Source organism: Drosophila virilis, chromosome X (assembly GCF_030788295.1).
Source record: "Drosophila virilis strain 15010-1051.87 chromosome X, Dvir_AGI_RSII-ME, whole genome shotgun sequence".
Taxonomy (NCBI): domain Eukaryota; kingdom Metazoa; phylum Arthropoda; class Insecta; order Diptera; family Drosophilidae; genus Drosophila; species Drosophila virilis.
This window is the reverse complement of record NC_091543.1, coordinates 11,990,380-12,004,445: the sequence shown is the minus strand read 5'-3', so window position 1 is coordinate 12,004,445 and position 14,066 is coordinate 11,990,380. Positions and strand designations below refer to the sequence as shown.

The 14,066-nt window shown below is 42.9% G+C and overlaps 1 protein-coding gene across 1 annotated transcript; it reads left to right on the top strand.

Moving 5' to 3' along the window:
- The first annotated feature begins 32 nt into the window (after positions 1 to 32).
- Positions 33 to 13,822, top strand: ATP7 (copper-transporting ATPase 1). Its single transcript, XM_002057302.4, has 4 exons — positions 33 to 1,641; positions 9,023 to 10,269; positions 10,512 to 11,297; positions 12,145 to 13,822. Exons 1-4 carry the CDS (start codon positions 600 to 602, stop codon positions 12,898 to 12,900), a joined length of 3,831 nt encoding a protein of 1,276 aa, XP_002057338.2. The 5' UTR covers positions 33 to 599; the 3' UTR covers positions 12,901 to 13,822.
- The last annotated feature ends 244 nt before the right edge of the window (positions 13,823 to 14,066 follow it).

Below are 14,066 nucleotides of genomic sequence, written 5' to 3'. Positions count from 1 at the left end.
AAGTCGATGTTTCGATGAGTTCCTTACATGACTACATAGTTCCAATTGGCACACGGTACACAATGTCGAGCGCCAGCAGCTGTGCGCATTAATTAGAAAAATAAATAATCGTTTCGTGCGAAAAAATTTGACAAAATTCTTAAGTAAATCGATCCGGATGTGTGGCGTAGTCATAAAACTGGATATGAGCGTCGTGATAAACGCAATTAGCTAAACTGTCTCGCCTCGAGTGGTTTCAAATCCAGCTAAAAGCGGAGAGCACACAAAAAAAATTACAAAAAAAAAATATTCAAAAAAAAAAATAATAAAAATTTATTGTGTTGCAGTTAGCCAAGTTACGACAAGAAACACAGACACACGCACACACACACACACACACCATATAAATAAATTATTTCGGCTATTTAATAAATTATTTTTTTTTTATTCATGAGCAAGTGCATTAAAACACACACAAACAAACATACCACGCACACACACACACGCGCGCGCGCCACTGATAAATTGAAAAGCAACAATAAACAAGAACAAATAAAAGTCCAATTAGACCAACAAAACAAACACCAATACGAAACGAGTCAGTGAAATGCAAATTGAAAATGAATGACGACCAAATTGCGAATGCCAAAAATGCGCACGCCACAACCGAACAGCTGACTAATCGGGCGCCAACGCCAACGCCAGCAGCGCTGCAGCCTGTTGCTGCCACCAACATGGCCAGCGTACGTTTACCCATTGTGGGCATGACCTGCCAGTCGTGCGTGCGCAACATTGAAGCGCACATGGGCCAGCAGCCAGGCGTGATTAAGGCGCGTGTCCAGCTGTCGGAGAAGGCCGGTTACTTTGACTATTTGCCCGGCCAAATGGATGCCGCACGCATTGCCAGCCTGATCGATGAGATGGGCTTCGAGTGTAGCTATCAGCCGGATGTTAGTCCGGCCAGTGCTAGCGCCAATTTGCGCATCCTGGGCATGACCTGTCAGTCGTGTGTGCGCAACATTGAGGGTCATGTGTCCAGCAAGCCGGGCGTGCAGCACATCCAGGTGCAGCTGGACGAGAAGAGTGCCCGCGTCCAATACGATCCCGATCAGCTGACGGCCGCAAGCATTGCTGAAATTATTGATGACATGGGCTTTGAGGCGAGCGTGGCCAATGAACTGACGCCCACGCCCAAATCTACGCCCACACCCAAGCGAACGGGCACGCCAAGGCATTCACCTGGCAAGCAACAGGTGACAAGCACAACAACAAATGGTGCTGCCACATTGGTGCCCGTGGAACAGGAGCTGCTCACGAAATGCTTTCTTCATATACGGGGCATGACCTGCGCCAGCTGTGTGGCGGCCATTGAGAAGCACTGCAGAAAGATTTATGGCCTGGACAGCATATTGGTGGCATTGCTCGCCGCCAAGGCGGAGGTCAAGTACAATGCGAATGTTCTCACCGCCGAGAATATTGCCAAATCAATAACCGAGCTCGGCTTTCCCACGGAGCTCATCGATGAGCCCGACAACGGTGAGGCCGAGGTGGAGCTGGAAATATCGGGCATGACCTGCGCCTCCTGTGTCAACAAGATCGAGAGTCACGTGCTCAAGCTGCGCGGCGTAACGGCCGCTTCGGTGACGCTGCTAACAAAGCGCGGTAAGTCTGCAGCTGACAATTTACATGAATATACTTATGTGTGAATGCTGACTGACTAGTAGATACCCTCTAACTAAATTGGAAGAGATTTTCAATTTGAAGTCCCGTTTAAGTTGTAGAAAAGGACACGAGTTCAAAGAGCGTTTGATTTTATTTTTGCTCACGGAACTAGTTCCAGGCAAGGTCTTACTTCGATTTGACACTGACTAGTTGATACCCTTCAATTCGATGTCTTGTTTAAGGACACGAGTTCAAAGAACGCTTGATTTTATTTTCGTTCACGGAACTAGCTCGAATTGCATCTGTCCTTTTCGTGTTGTATAACGACAAAGCTTTCTGCTCGGTTCATTGAACTAGTTCCAGGCTTGCATATGAGTTTCTTTCTAGTTCCAAGCAGAACAAAATGGCTCTTTTGATCAAAACATGCGATTTATTTGCTAAACATTTTGCTGTTGACACATAAAATGACGGTCAGCGACCTTTAAAATCGACTTAACGACTTTTATTTTGCAGCCAGTGTTGCATAATTACTTGACAATTTTTTTTATATACTCGCACTTTCAACATGCTTTAAATCAATATTTGCAACGCAATTTGAAACAATAGCACCTGCGCACCTGTGCACCTGTGCACCTGCATCATATGCCCCACACGGGCACGTCTGCTGCTCCCCATGGCGTAATACTATATACATATGTATGTACATGTATGTATGCCAGGCACCTGTTGCTCGCATTGTTGACATCACGTGCCCATTTCACAAAACAAATCGGGATGCATATAGACAATGACAAAAATGACAAAAATGACAAATATGACAAATATGTGATTAAATGCGAATGTACTTGCTGAATTCTAGGTTTAATAAAATCACAAATAGGTCGATATTGATATTAATGGGGTTAGCAGACTTTTTAAAATTGTTCCTGATTCGATCAAATGTAGAAATCCATGATTACATTTAAATTAATCATTTCTCGATTCTTCTTCTTTTTTTTAAATGCAACTGTGCCGTTATATTAGTTCCAAGTAGTTGGTAGCTGAAAATTGCAAGTCTCTCAAGTCTTACAATGCAACAAAGATAAGATATAAAAAGAAAACAATTCTCCTTGTAGAGTCGAAGATAAAATACTCTTGCACATAAAGAACTCCACATCCTATGCCAGCTATGATATACAATACGCAGTTCCGAACTAGTTCGCAACGAATCTGTTTCTTTAAGGGAATCAAACAATACAATTTTGAGAATACAATAATGATAATACTTAATAATAATAATCGAAACAATGCCCAGCTATCCAGATATACAGATACCCAATGCTGCCTGTACGATATTCATTTAAAGGGAATGCCAGTTCTTAAGAACTGTTTGCCTTTAACTAAATAAATACATACAGATACATATGTACATATGTATGTACATGCTAGCTCTTAAGTGTTACACAATGAATGCCTTTTACATGTTCAATTTCACATTTCTACAGAAACGATGTGATAAGCCGGGGCTTGGGGTGGGTGGGGCACTCAGTTAAAGTTTTAGGTACAGCCCATTATATTTAAGAGTCATCGAAAGCCCAAAGAGTGTTGAATCATTTAACAACAATGCACTCTACGCACATGTGCATGCATGTGTGTACTTTATGTGATCACAGATACGCATGCCCGTATGCATGTTTATATGTACATGCATGCATGCACACATATGTATACATGTATGCATGCATGCATGTGCATACATATGTATACATGTATGCAATCGAGGGCGCATTTGTTTTCTGTGCTCTCGATCGGATTGTTGCCTTACAGATACATGCATAAGCAGCTACGGATACGATTAGCTTTACATATATGTACATACATATATACACAGATATACAGCCAGACGCACACACACACGTCAATTGCAACGGTTTTCGTGGCCTTTTCGCCAACAAACGGTTTCTAAAGCCTTCAGCTAAAGCTTGGAGTCATCATTTTGCATTTGTTCATCCGTTCATATGAGCTGCTAGTAAAAGAGTCTCGCCCTCTCCTGTCCGCCCCATCGCGCTGTCTCCCTTCCACTCGTGCACATGCAGCATGTGTGTGTTTGCTTCTCGTCTTTTCGTTTCATTTGTTTGGATTTATTTTTGTTTGGTGCTCTTTAGCTATTTCATTCGCTGCGCATGCGCAACGTTCACGTTCACATTCACCTTCATTTCGTTGTTTTGCAGATTTGCGCTTTTGCTTTCTGGTAGATAAAAGCGAGCGATACATATTAAGTTATGCAAGAGCAGGCACCTCTGTTAGAGGTGGGCGCGTGACGTGTTTCCTTTGCGCGTACGTGTTAGGCACGAATAATAAGGAAATTATGAAAAATAAATAAATGTATTAATATATATCGTACATTTTGTTTGCTTTTGATTCGACATTTTGCCAGAAAGTATATAAACTTTCACATTCGTGAATATCAAGTATTTTTGTGTTTTTTGTTGGGCTTTTAGAGACTTAGAGACTTAAAGCCACAAATGCCTTTTAGTGTATAGACCGATTCGTATTTGTTGACATTTCTTATCTCTCGAACTTTTTATTCAAGCGAACATATTACTTGTTGTTATTTATAAAAATATACTTATATAATATAACCTTATCAAGCATGATGAATTTAAAAAGGATTCAAAAACCTCTATGAAAACTGTAATAAAGCTGGTTACATATGCATACATATACGAATGTATGTACATATATGAATGTATGTATGTATATATGTATTCATATTAACCAGCGAACTGGCAGCTGTGAAATTGTTTTGCTTTAGCTATTGCACACTTTCGTTTTAGCCTGCAGTAATTAGAGGTAAAAGCGTGAAAATTTCAACCGTTGACTGACAGCAGGAAAAGCGATCCTCGCTGCGATATATGCATGTACATATGTACACACATACATGCATGCATGCATACATACATGCATACATATGTGCATACAAATAAATAAGCTTTTCATACTTATGGCACATGCGATTTGTTATGAAATACGGATATGTTGATATAAGAGTCGAATATTTCTCATAGATACTAAATGGATAATGTGCAACTTTTCGCTTTTATGCCGATATATTTTTGATATTGTCGCTAACGTAAGCTGAGAATGGAATTTTTTGTGCATCGGATACTCCTTGCAAAGATATTGTATAAGTCGCATTTTAATCGAACTCATATTACAGACTGGATTTAAGTCTCACAAACGCAAAAAAATATTGAAATTAGGCGTTTTTGCAATTTATTATCATTATTTTACATACATACATGCATGCATGTATGTGTACATGTTTGAGCTTGAAATCTGGTTCATTACACGCACATGCATACATGCATACATGTGCTCATTAGCTTCTTATACGATATAAGAGTCACGGCATGAAGGTTGAACAGCAGCGAAATAAGCGGGAAACAAACTCATTACAATCCCAAAGAATTGTGTGATTTTTCTGGCTTTTGTGTGTTTTTTATCAAAACTTTGCCAACAACTGCGAGTTTTTTAGATTAATTGCAAAAATTCTTTTTGTTTTTCTACATTTTTTCTTTTTCTTTTTTTTGTAACCAATTTACGACACTTTTTTGTGTGTTGTGTCAAATTGGCCCACAAGTTGGGAAACTAAAAAACGTAGTGGAAGCAGAAAAATTTGTGACTTACGGTTAAGTTGTTCCAGTTGAGAGAAACATATGTTTTGCCTGCCGATGCTTATCAGATAAGTGACTCGGACGGGCCGCTAGCTAATGGGAATACGGGGGACAACAACAGTAGCGACTACAACAATGGGAAATGTTCTAAAAATGAAAACGAATCGAAGCGATAAGATGCAACAACAACAACAACAACAACAACAACGACAACGCCAGCAGGAACAGAGCAACAAGAACAACAAACAACGGTACAACGAACGGTGCGAACCAAGCAAGCAGCAAATTGAAATAATGTCTAGCATATGCGAGAGAGTAAGAGTTGGAAGCGCGAGAGGAAGCGAGATTGTCGCGCTTGTTGTATTTTGTGGGTGTACAAGATGTACACGCACACATGCACATGCAAACAAACGCACACACACACACAGAGAGAGAGAGAGAGAGAGAGAGAGAGAGAGAGAGAGAGAGAGAGAGACGAACAGCACAAAAATGTTGATTATCTTGGCTAGCGTTCGAATTGAGGACAGAGAATCGATCGATTCGTTTCGATCGATCGTCGCTATTTCGATTTGCTGATAATTAGCATTAAAAATTCGAACATGAACAGTTGATATGGTAATCCCTGCCGCCTCCGCTCGGCGCCAATGCATACAATTTTTGCACACGCCTTGCCACTGTTCAATTCGTTTCCATATCAATGCTGTTAAATACCCTGTAATTAACTACAAAATGTTAAATAGAGTACGCAGCATGGCTTCAGCAGATTTATGTCAGAGTTTCGGTTCCAGTTCGTACCCTTTTTTGATTCAAACATTTTCGAAAACGGATCTTCGTTTATTTTTTACTATGCACATCATTTAAGTCGGACATTTGCAGAAAGCTTTGATACTCATGCGTACTTGCAAATTTATGGGCATGTACTCAAAAATACTCGCAACCAATACACACTTGTACACGTTCTTAAAAATTGACCCTTTTCTTGCATTTAGTATTATGACATTTTGGAATTATTCAAATATGGTCTAAACGTATCCAGCATATCAAACTACTATCAAATATTAGGTCTATTATAGCTTATGGAAAATGTTTAAGCTTTCAAAGATATAGACTCTCATACAGGGTAAATTGCTTAACTTTTTAGATATCTTTCCGCAAGAATTGAAAATTTCAGAAGCACAGCAATGGGCTTCTGTATATAGACAACTTTGTATATCAAGTATAAGCCCTGAAAATTAAACAAAAATCTAACTATAAAGACCAGAGTTACCTAAAAGTTCGAATCCTTGTAACAGCAGCTCGCCGTTGGGTTCAGGGTATTTCCTCGGGCACTCTTTCAGAAAAATAAAAAACACATCTGCTGCAATTCGCCTGGAAACGTTTACAATGCAAGTATAAACGATTGCAAATGTCTTCGTTTTCTCATAATACCCTGTTGTGCAGTGAACAGGGTATTTAAATTGGACAATGATGGGCCTATTAATCCGCCCTAGGTAGTTTTTTGCACACGATTTGTCAAAAAAAGATGTGTATATGTATTGTATATATATATATATATATAGGTCTATATGTATATCTGAAATAAAATGATTGATGTAAGTCCCCCGACCCGGATGATTCGATTGTTGGCATGCTGAAATACTCTCTTATCTGCCATGATTCAGAGAGTCTGGACGTGGGATTTTCTTTTGTGGCAACCACAAATGCAAATTAGCTTGTGATTTTTCTGCTTATCTCACAACTGTAGCTTGAACGAAAATAACTGTACTTTCGCAGTGCCCCAACTAACTGACAATCTAACTATTAAGCCGCGCATATCTGGCTATGCATGTGTATGCATGTATGTATGTATGTGTATGTAGAAATGCGCGCCTGCAACTCCTAACGGTTAATCAGCGTCTGCAACGACAACCCCCCCCCCCTCTCTCTCTCTCTCTCACTCTCTCTCACACACACACAGACAACTATAACTAGAACGAGTTCAACTATCTTATCGTCACTTTATCTCGTATCTTAGCTTACAGCAACAATTGTCTGGCAATGCGACAATCCCCGAAAAAGAAAAAAATACAATTTGAAATAAAACATGTGGAAACTTGCTAAGCCGAAGATTTAATACCCTTGCCTTAGGTCTTGTGAGGATAATTGAGCTGCTGAGCTTTGGGGAAGATAACTTCAAAGAGAGAAAAGTTGTTCAGAGAAAACTCAATATATCGAGCGATTCTTAGTAGTCTATCTATATGATTAAGTTGATTTAGTTTAGTAGCTATAATACCCTCTAATTGTATACATTAGCTAGCAGCAGTGCCAGATTTGCCTGTCGCTTTTGCTAAGTTCAACAGCCCGTTTTGGCCCAGACACAAATACATACATAAAAACGTACATACATACAGACATAACTACATACGTACGTACATACATACACGCACACATACACAGACGCAGAAGTGAATGCATTGAAATGAAAGCCCGTTACTCGAGTGATTAACGATCTGTGTGCGACGTGGATAGAGAGTGGAAGAGGGGCGTGAGTGGGGATGGGGTTAGTTTATAGACAACCAGCTTCAGTTTGCAATCGAATCCGGGCAATGGAACCGGTTAATAATAACACAAAATCTCTATAGTAAAAAGAAACGGTAACAAAAATGGAACCTGAAAGCCAGTTGAATATGTTTGTGCTCCAATTCCAATTGGAATTGTCAAGGCAGCGTCGAAGCAAAGAGTTTTGCAAGTACAAGCACAGGCATGGCCATAAAAGTGTTGACACTCACGCATAATTCTAAAATATCAATAATCTGTTGTATTAGTTAATCCGAATATGTCAGAAGTGTTCGTAATCTGCTTTCTAGCTGCTCTAGCAGCCGTTGGAAACAGCTCTTGTTCATTAAGATAGTTTTTACGAGTTATTATATTGTTTTTTCCTTTTCTAATCTTATCTAATATTGGTTCTGCATATACATACATATTTATACATACTGTAGGTCACCTAGCCCAATATTTCATTTGTTCTACAATTGAAGCACACAAAAATCTGCGCAAATAAGCTTTGGTAAAGCACATGAAAGCTTTAAGATCAATTGTATGTGCAAAGCTGTCCATGCAATAAAGCTTCTAAAAGCTCGTGACAACTCCAAGTAAAATTGCATGTGTACTGCATATATTTAAGCTTCAATCTATCTCTGTGTGTTTCTTATTAGTTGGCTTCTAAAAGCTGATTATTAGTTTTAAGAGATTTACGAAAAATGAGCTTTAAACACGATTCATTGAGCAATACCAATTTTTAAATATAACTAGTTGGCAGTTAAGAGGAAGTACTTTTCTCACGTATCCATGGGCTGCTTAGAGAAGCAATGGCTTTCTACATGCTCAACTTTTTAGTTTATTAATGAATTTACCTTTCTGTACTTTCACTTTAAGTTCGATGTAGCAGTAGGTAGAAGGGTGGAAACGTGCCTGGCGCAGCTTTTCGTTTCGTGGGGTTCGCAGAGAGCATGACAACTCTCATGGACGCAACTGTAATGTAAATCAATCAAGCGAGTCGGATGTGTCCGACTGGAAGATACCCTAAGCACTGGACTATCGTAAGAGAATTTGTTGTTGTCCTTACCTTATATGAACATCTTATTTAAAAATCGATTTTTATCGATAACTGGCCCATCGATTATTGCATAGAAGAAGCTACGGTTAATAAGGTTAAGTCTCTGACCTGTTCATGTTGTCTCTTACAGGCAAATTCCGATACATCACCGATGACACGGGACCTCGGAGCATCTGCGAGGCCATCGAGGCGCTCGGCTTCCAGGCGAAGCTGCTCAGCGGTCGGGACAAGATGGCGCACAATTATCTGGAGCACAAGGAGGAGATACGAAAGTGGCGAAACGCCTTCCTAATCTCGCTCATTTTCGGCGGGCCGTGCATGGTTGCCATGATCTACTTTATGCTTGAGATGAGCGACAAGGGTCACGCGAACATGTGCTGCCTGGTGCCGGGCCTGTCCATGGAGAACCTGGTCATGTTTCTGCTGTCGACGCCGGTTCAATTCTTTGGCGGCTATCATTTCTATGTGCAATCGTATCGGGCCATCAAGCACGGCACCACCAACATGGACGTGCTCATCTCAATGGTGACGACCATCTCCTATGTATACTCCGTGGCGGTGGTCATTGCCGCCGTGCTCATGGAACAGAATAGTTCGCCGCTTACATTTTTCGATACGCCGCCGATGCTGTTGATCTTCATCTCGCTGGGCCGCTGGCTGGAGCATATAGCCAAGGGTAAGACATCGGAGGCGCTGTCCAAGCTATTGTCCCTGAAGGCAGCCGATGCGCTGCTCGTGGAGATCTCGCCGGACTTTGACATCTTCAGCGAGAAGACCATCTCTGTCGATTATGTGCAGCGTGGCGATGTGCTCAAGGTTATACCCGGCGCCAAGGTGCCCGTTGATGGCAAGGTTCTCTATGGTCATTCCAGCTGCGATGAGTCCCTCATCACCGGTGAATCGATGCCGGTGGCCAAGCGGAAGGGTGCTGTTGTTATCGGTGGCTCCATCAATCGGAACGGTATGCTGCTCGTGGAGGCCACCCATACCGGTGAGAACACAACGCTGGCCCAGATTGTCCGGCTTGTCGAGGAGGCGCAAACATCCAAGGCGCCCATACAACAGCTGGCGGATCGCATTGCCGGCTATTTTGTGCCGTTCGTGGTGGCCATATCGAGCGTCACGCTCATCGGCTGGATCATAGCCGGCTTTGTCAATCCCGATCTGGTGCCAGTTGCCATGGAGCATAAGATGCATATGGATCGCAATACAATTGTCATCAGTTATGCGTTCAAGTGTGCGCTCAGCGTCCTGGCCATTGCCTGTCCCTGTGCCTTGGGCCTGGCCACGCCCACCGCTGTCATGGTTGCCACCGGCACCGGCGCCACCAACGGCGTCCTGGTGAAGGGTGCCACTGCCCTGGAAAATGCCCACAAGGTGAGCACACTAATCCAGCTGCACGTCCATGTTCTCCTGCTCCATAACTATTCCCGCTTAATTTCCTTCCATATCCAATTCTTTCCGCTCCATCTCCTCCATTATCTCATCTCCGCTCGAACTCAATCTCCTCCTACATCATCTCCTCCTGCATCATCTCCTCCTGCATCATCTCCTCCCACACCATCTCCATCTTCGTCTGTAACTCTAACGGCTTCATCATTCATTCCCCCTCCATTCAGGTCAAGACTGTGGTCTTCGACAAGACGGGCACCATCACACACGGCACACCCATGACCAGCCGGGTAACGCTCTTTGTGCCGCCCCAGGTATGCAGTTTGGCCCGCGCCCTGACCATCATTGGCGCCGCCGAGCAGAACAGCGAACATCCGATTGCCTCGGCCATTGTGCACTTTGCCAAGGAGATGCTGAACGTGCAGATTAGCTTTGGCAAGAGCTCGAACTTTCAGTCGGTGCCCGGATGCGGCATACGCGCCACCGTCTCCAACTATGAGCAGGCGCTGCGGCAGGCCTGCAATGCGGAGCGGATCATCAACTATGAGAATCTGTGGCGCACCCATCCGCACAGCGAAATCGCTGTCGATAACGGCGCCAGCATTGACCAGCTCCAGCTGCAGCAAAAGTTCGTGGAGCAACAGCTGCTGGCCCTGGACGGTGCACTCGATCTGGAGCAGCAGCTGAGGCAACAACACCAGCACCAGCCGCAGGAGCAACCGCCGCTAATCGATGGACCCGAAATCCATGTACTCATCGGCAATCGCGAGTGGATGCAGCGCAATGCCATCGAGGTGCCGCTGGAGATCAGCGATTGCATGACCCGCGAGGAGCACAAAGGACACACCGCCGTGCTGTGCGCCCTGAACGGTCAACTGGTCTGCATGTTCGCCGTCGCGGACATGGTCAAGCCGGAGGCCCATCTGGCCGTCTATACGCTCAAGCGCATGGGCATCGATGTGGTGCTCCTGACCGGCGACAACAAGAACACAGCGGCGAGCATAGCCCGAGAGGTGTGTTCCAAGTAGTTGCTTAACTGTTAAACTCTTTCTACAGATTGATTGATTCACTGATTGAGCGAGCCAGCTTTAATTATCACAGTATTTGTTTCACATAATTCCACCTGCAACTGTGGAATATAAGTGGAAAGTGGTTGGTTTTAAAATGCTTTCAGGCTGTAAAGCCGGCTTGTACCTTTAATCTTTCCTTCTTTCTGTTGCACTACGCAATGTCTGATTGATTAACTGATTGATGATTGATTATCATAGTATTTGCATTACGTAATTCCACCTGCAACTGTGGAATATAAGTGGAAAGTGGTTGGTTTTAAAATGCTTTCAGGCTGTAAAGCCGGGCTGTACCTTTAATCTTTCCTTCTTCCTGTTGCTCTACGCAATGTCTGACTGATTAACTGATTGATGATTGATTATCATAGTATTTGCTTTACGTAATTCCATCCGCAACTGTGGAAAATTAGTGGAAAGTGGTTGGTTTTAAGATGCTTTCACCCTGAAGCCGGCTTGTACCTTTAATCTTCCCGTCTTCCTGTTGTCCTACGCAATGTCTGATTGATTAACTGATTGATGATTGATAAGCATAGTATTTGCTTCACATAATTCCACCTGCAACTGTGGAATATTGGCGGAAAGCGGTGGGTTTTAAGATGCCATTGAGGGTGTAAGACAAGGGCTCACATCTTGTATGCCTTCAGGGCCATGGGTGGATTCTAACCCGGCTGTTGATATGCCGGGGTTCGGATATGGCAGATGCTGTCTGTTTTGTGTCCCGTGCTAGGACTTGGCCCGGCCAAAGCCGCGCAATATTCGCCCGAATTGTCGCTGATCTTTCGTTCCGTTGCAGGTGGGCATACGCACCGTCTATGCGGAGGTGCTGCCTTCACACAAGGTGGCCAAAATCCAAAGGATACAACAGCGCGGCATCCGGGTCGCCATGGTGGGCGATGGCGTCAACGACAGCCCCGCCTTGGCCCAGGCCGATGTGGGCATAACAATTGCCGCTGGCACAGATGTGGCCGCCGAGGCGGCGGACATTGTGCTGATGCGCAACGATCTGTTGGACGTGGTCGCCTGCCTGGATCTGTCCCGCTGCACGGTCCGTCGCATACGCTACAATTTCCTGTTCGCCAGCATGTACAATCTGCTGGGCATACCGCTGGCCAGCGGCCTGTTTGCGCCATTCGGTTTCACATTGCAGCCCTGGATGGCATCGGTGGCCATGGCCGCCAGTTCGGTTAGCGTTGTCTGCTCCTCCCTGCTGCTCAAGATGTATCGCAAGCCGACGGCGAAAACGTTGCGCACCGCCGAATACGAGGCGCAGCTGGCCGCGGAGCGTGCCAGACGCTATGGCTCCTCCGAAACGGAACTGGACAAATTGTCGCTGCATCGCGGCCTCGACGATCTGCCCGAGCTATTGAATGGCAAACGGATGGCCGCATTTAAGCGTTCCAATACCTCGCTCATCTCGCGCATCTTCAGCGCCACAGCCAATGGCAATGCCAAGCACGAGGAGGGTCTGCTCCAGGATGCCAACGAGCGGACGCCAAGGATTCTGCAGTCCCGTTATCTGGGCGATACCACCGAGCTGCAAAAGCTCTGAAGCGAGCCACAAGGGATGAGCAAGAGGAAGAGCAACAGCACGCACTGCATATATGTCCATATAGAAATCCTTAACTATAAATCAAACTGTATATATAACAATCAAAAATTAACAAAAATCAAAAATCAACAACAAAAAAAAAACAACTTACTTTACGTTCATTTTTTTTTTTTCCTGTATACATATATATATTAATTTGTTGTTATTTCTCTACTCTTTTTAAGTATTCCTTTTTTTTTTGTATTTTTTTTCGACTTGAGTTTTGTTCATTCAACGTTTATCCTTAAGTTCAACTGTGAAATGTGTGAACAAAAAAAAAAAAAAAATAGGTAAAGAACAAGGACGACGATCTTAAGCAGCATAAACAAATAAACTATTGACTATATTGTTACTTATTGTTAAGTATGCAACAAAATGAAAAATGCCCCAAAAAACAAACCCTCAAGCATAAAGCTCATATCTATATAGCTGCATATATACCCATACCCTTATCCTTACGAAACAATCGAGATTTGTCCTATATACATATACATATACATATATATATATATATGTGTGTGTGTGTGTACCTAGCTTGTATTTACATATGGCATATATATTATTATTCTGGCCAGCTGCGCCCAGTAATTGGGTTGTTAAATTGTTAAACACAGACGCATTTGCTGTAAACAAATATTATTATTAATAATACTGTATCATAATCGAGCATAATTGCAAACTTTAACGAAATTAAATTGATGTTTTTCTCTTTTACTATTATTGTATTTTTATTTTTTTTTTTGTTGGTTAAAACGAACTTTTCGTAAACGCACACCGATGTAAATAAACACAAACACACACAAAGGCACAGACACGTTGTTGAATAAAGAACAAAATATATAATAATAAAAGAAAATAAAATAAACGATCCCATGCCAGCAAATCAACGTGTTATCAATTAATATTGGTAGGTTTTATGGCAAGACTGCGAACTTGTTTGGAAATGGAAAAATTGTGTATTGAATTAAAAATTGTCTAGTTAGAACCAGAATATTGGTTCAAAGATGTGGAGGCACCAGCCAACATATGTTGGGCTTACAGTCATGGATTATGTTACACAATTCGTAACCAAATCCGAGATTGAACTGCGAAGCCCCTTATTTTGGTCATGGGGTTCTCCTAAAAAA

Coding starts and splice junctions, on each gene's coding strand:
- ATP7 (XM_002057302.4), top strand. CDS start 600: ATGAATGACGACCAAATTGCGAATGCCAAAAATGCGCACGCCACAACC. Junction 1,642..9,022: donor GACGCTGCTAACAAAGCGCG/GTAAGTCTGCAG, acceptor TGTCTCTTACAG/GCAAATTCCGATACATCACC. Junction 11,298..12,144: donor CGGCGAGCATAGCCCGAGAG/GTGTGTTCCAAG, acceptor GTTCCGTTGCAG/GTGGGCATACGCACCGTCTA.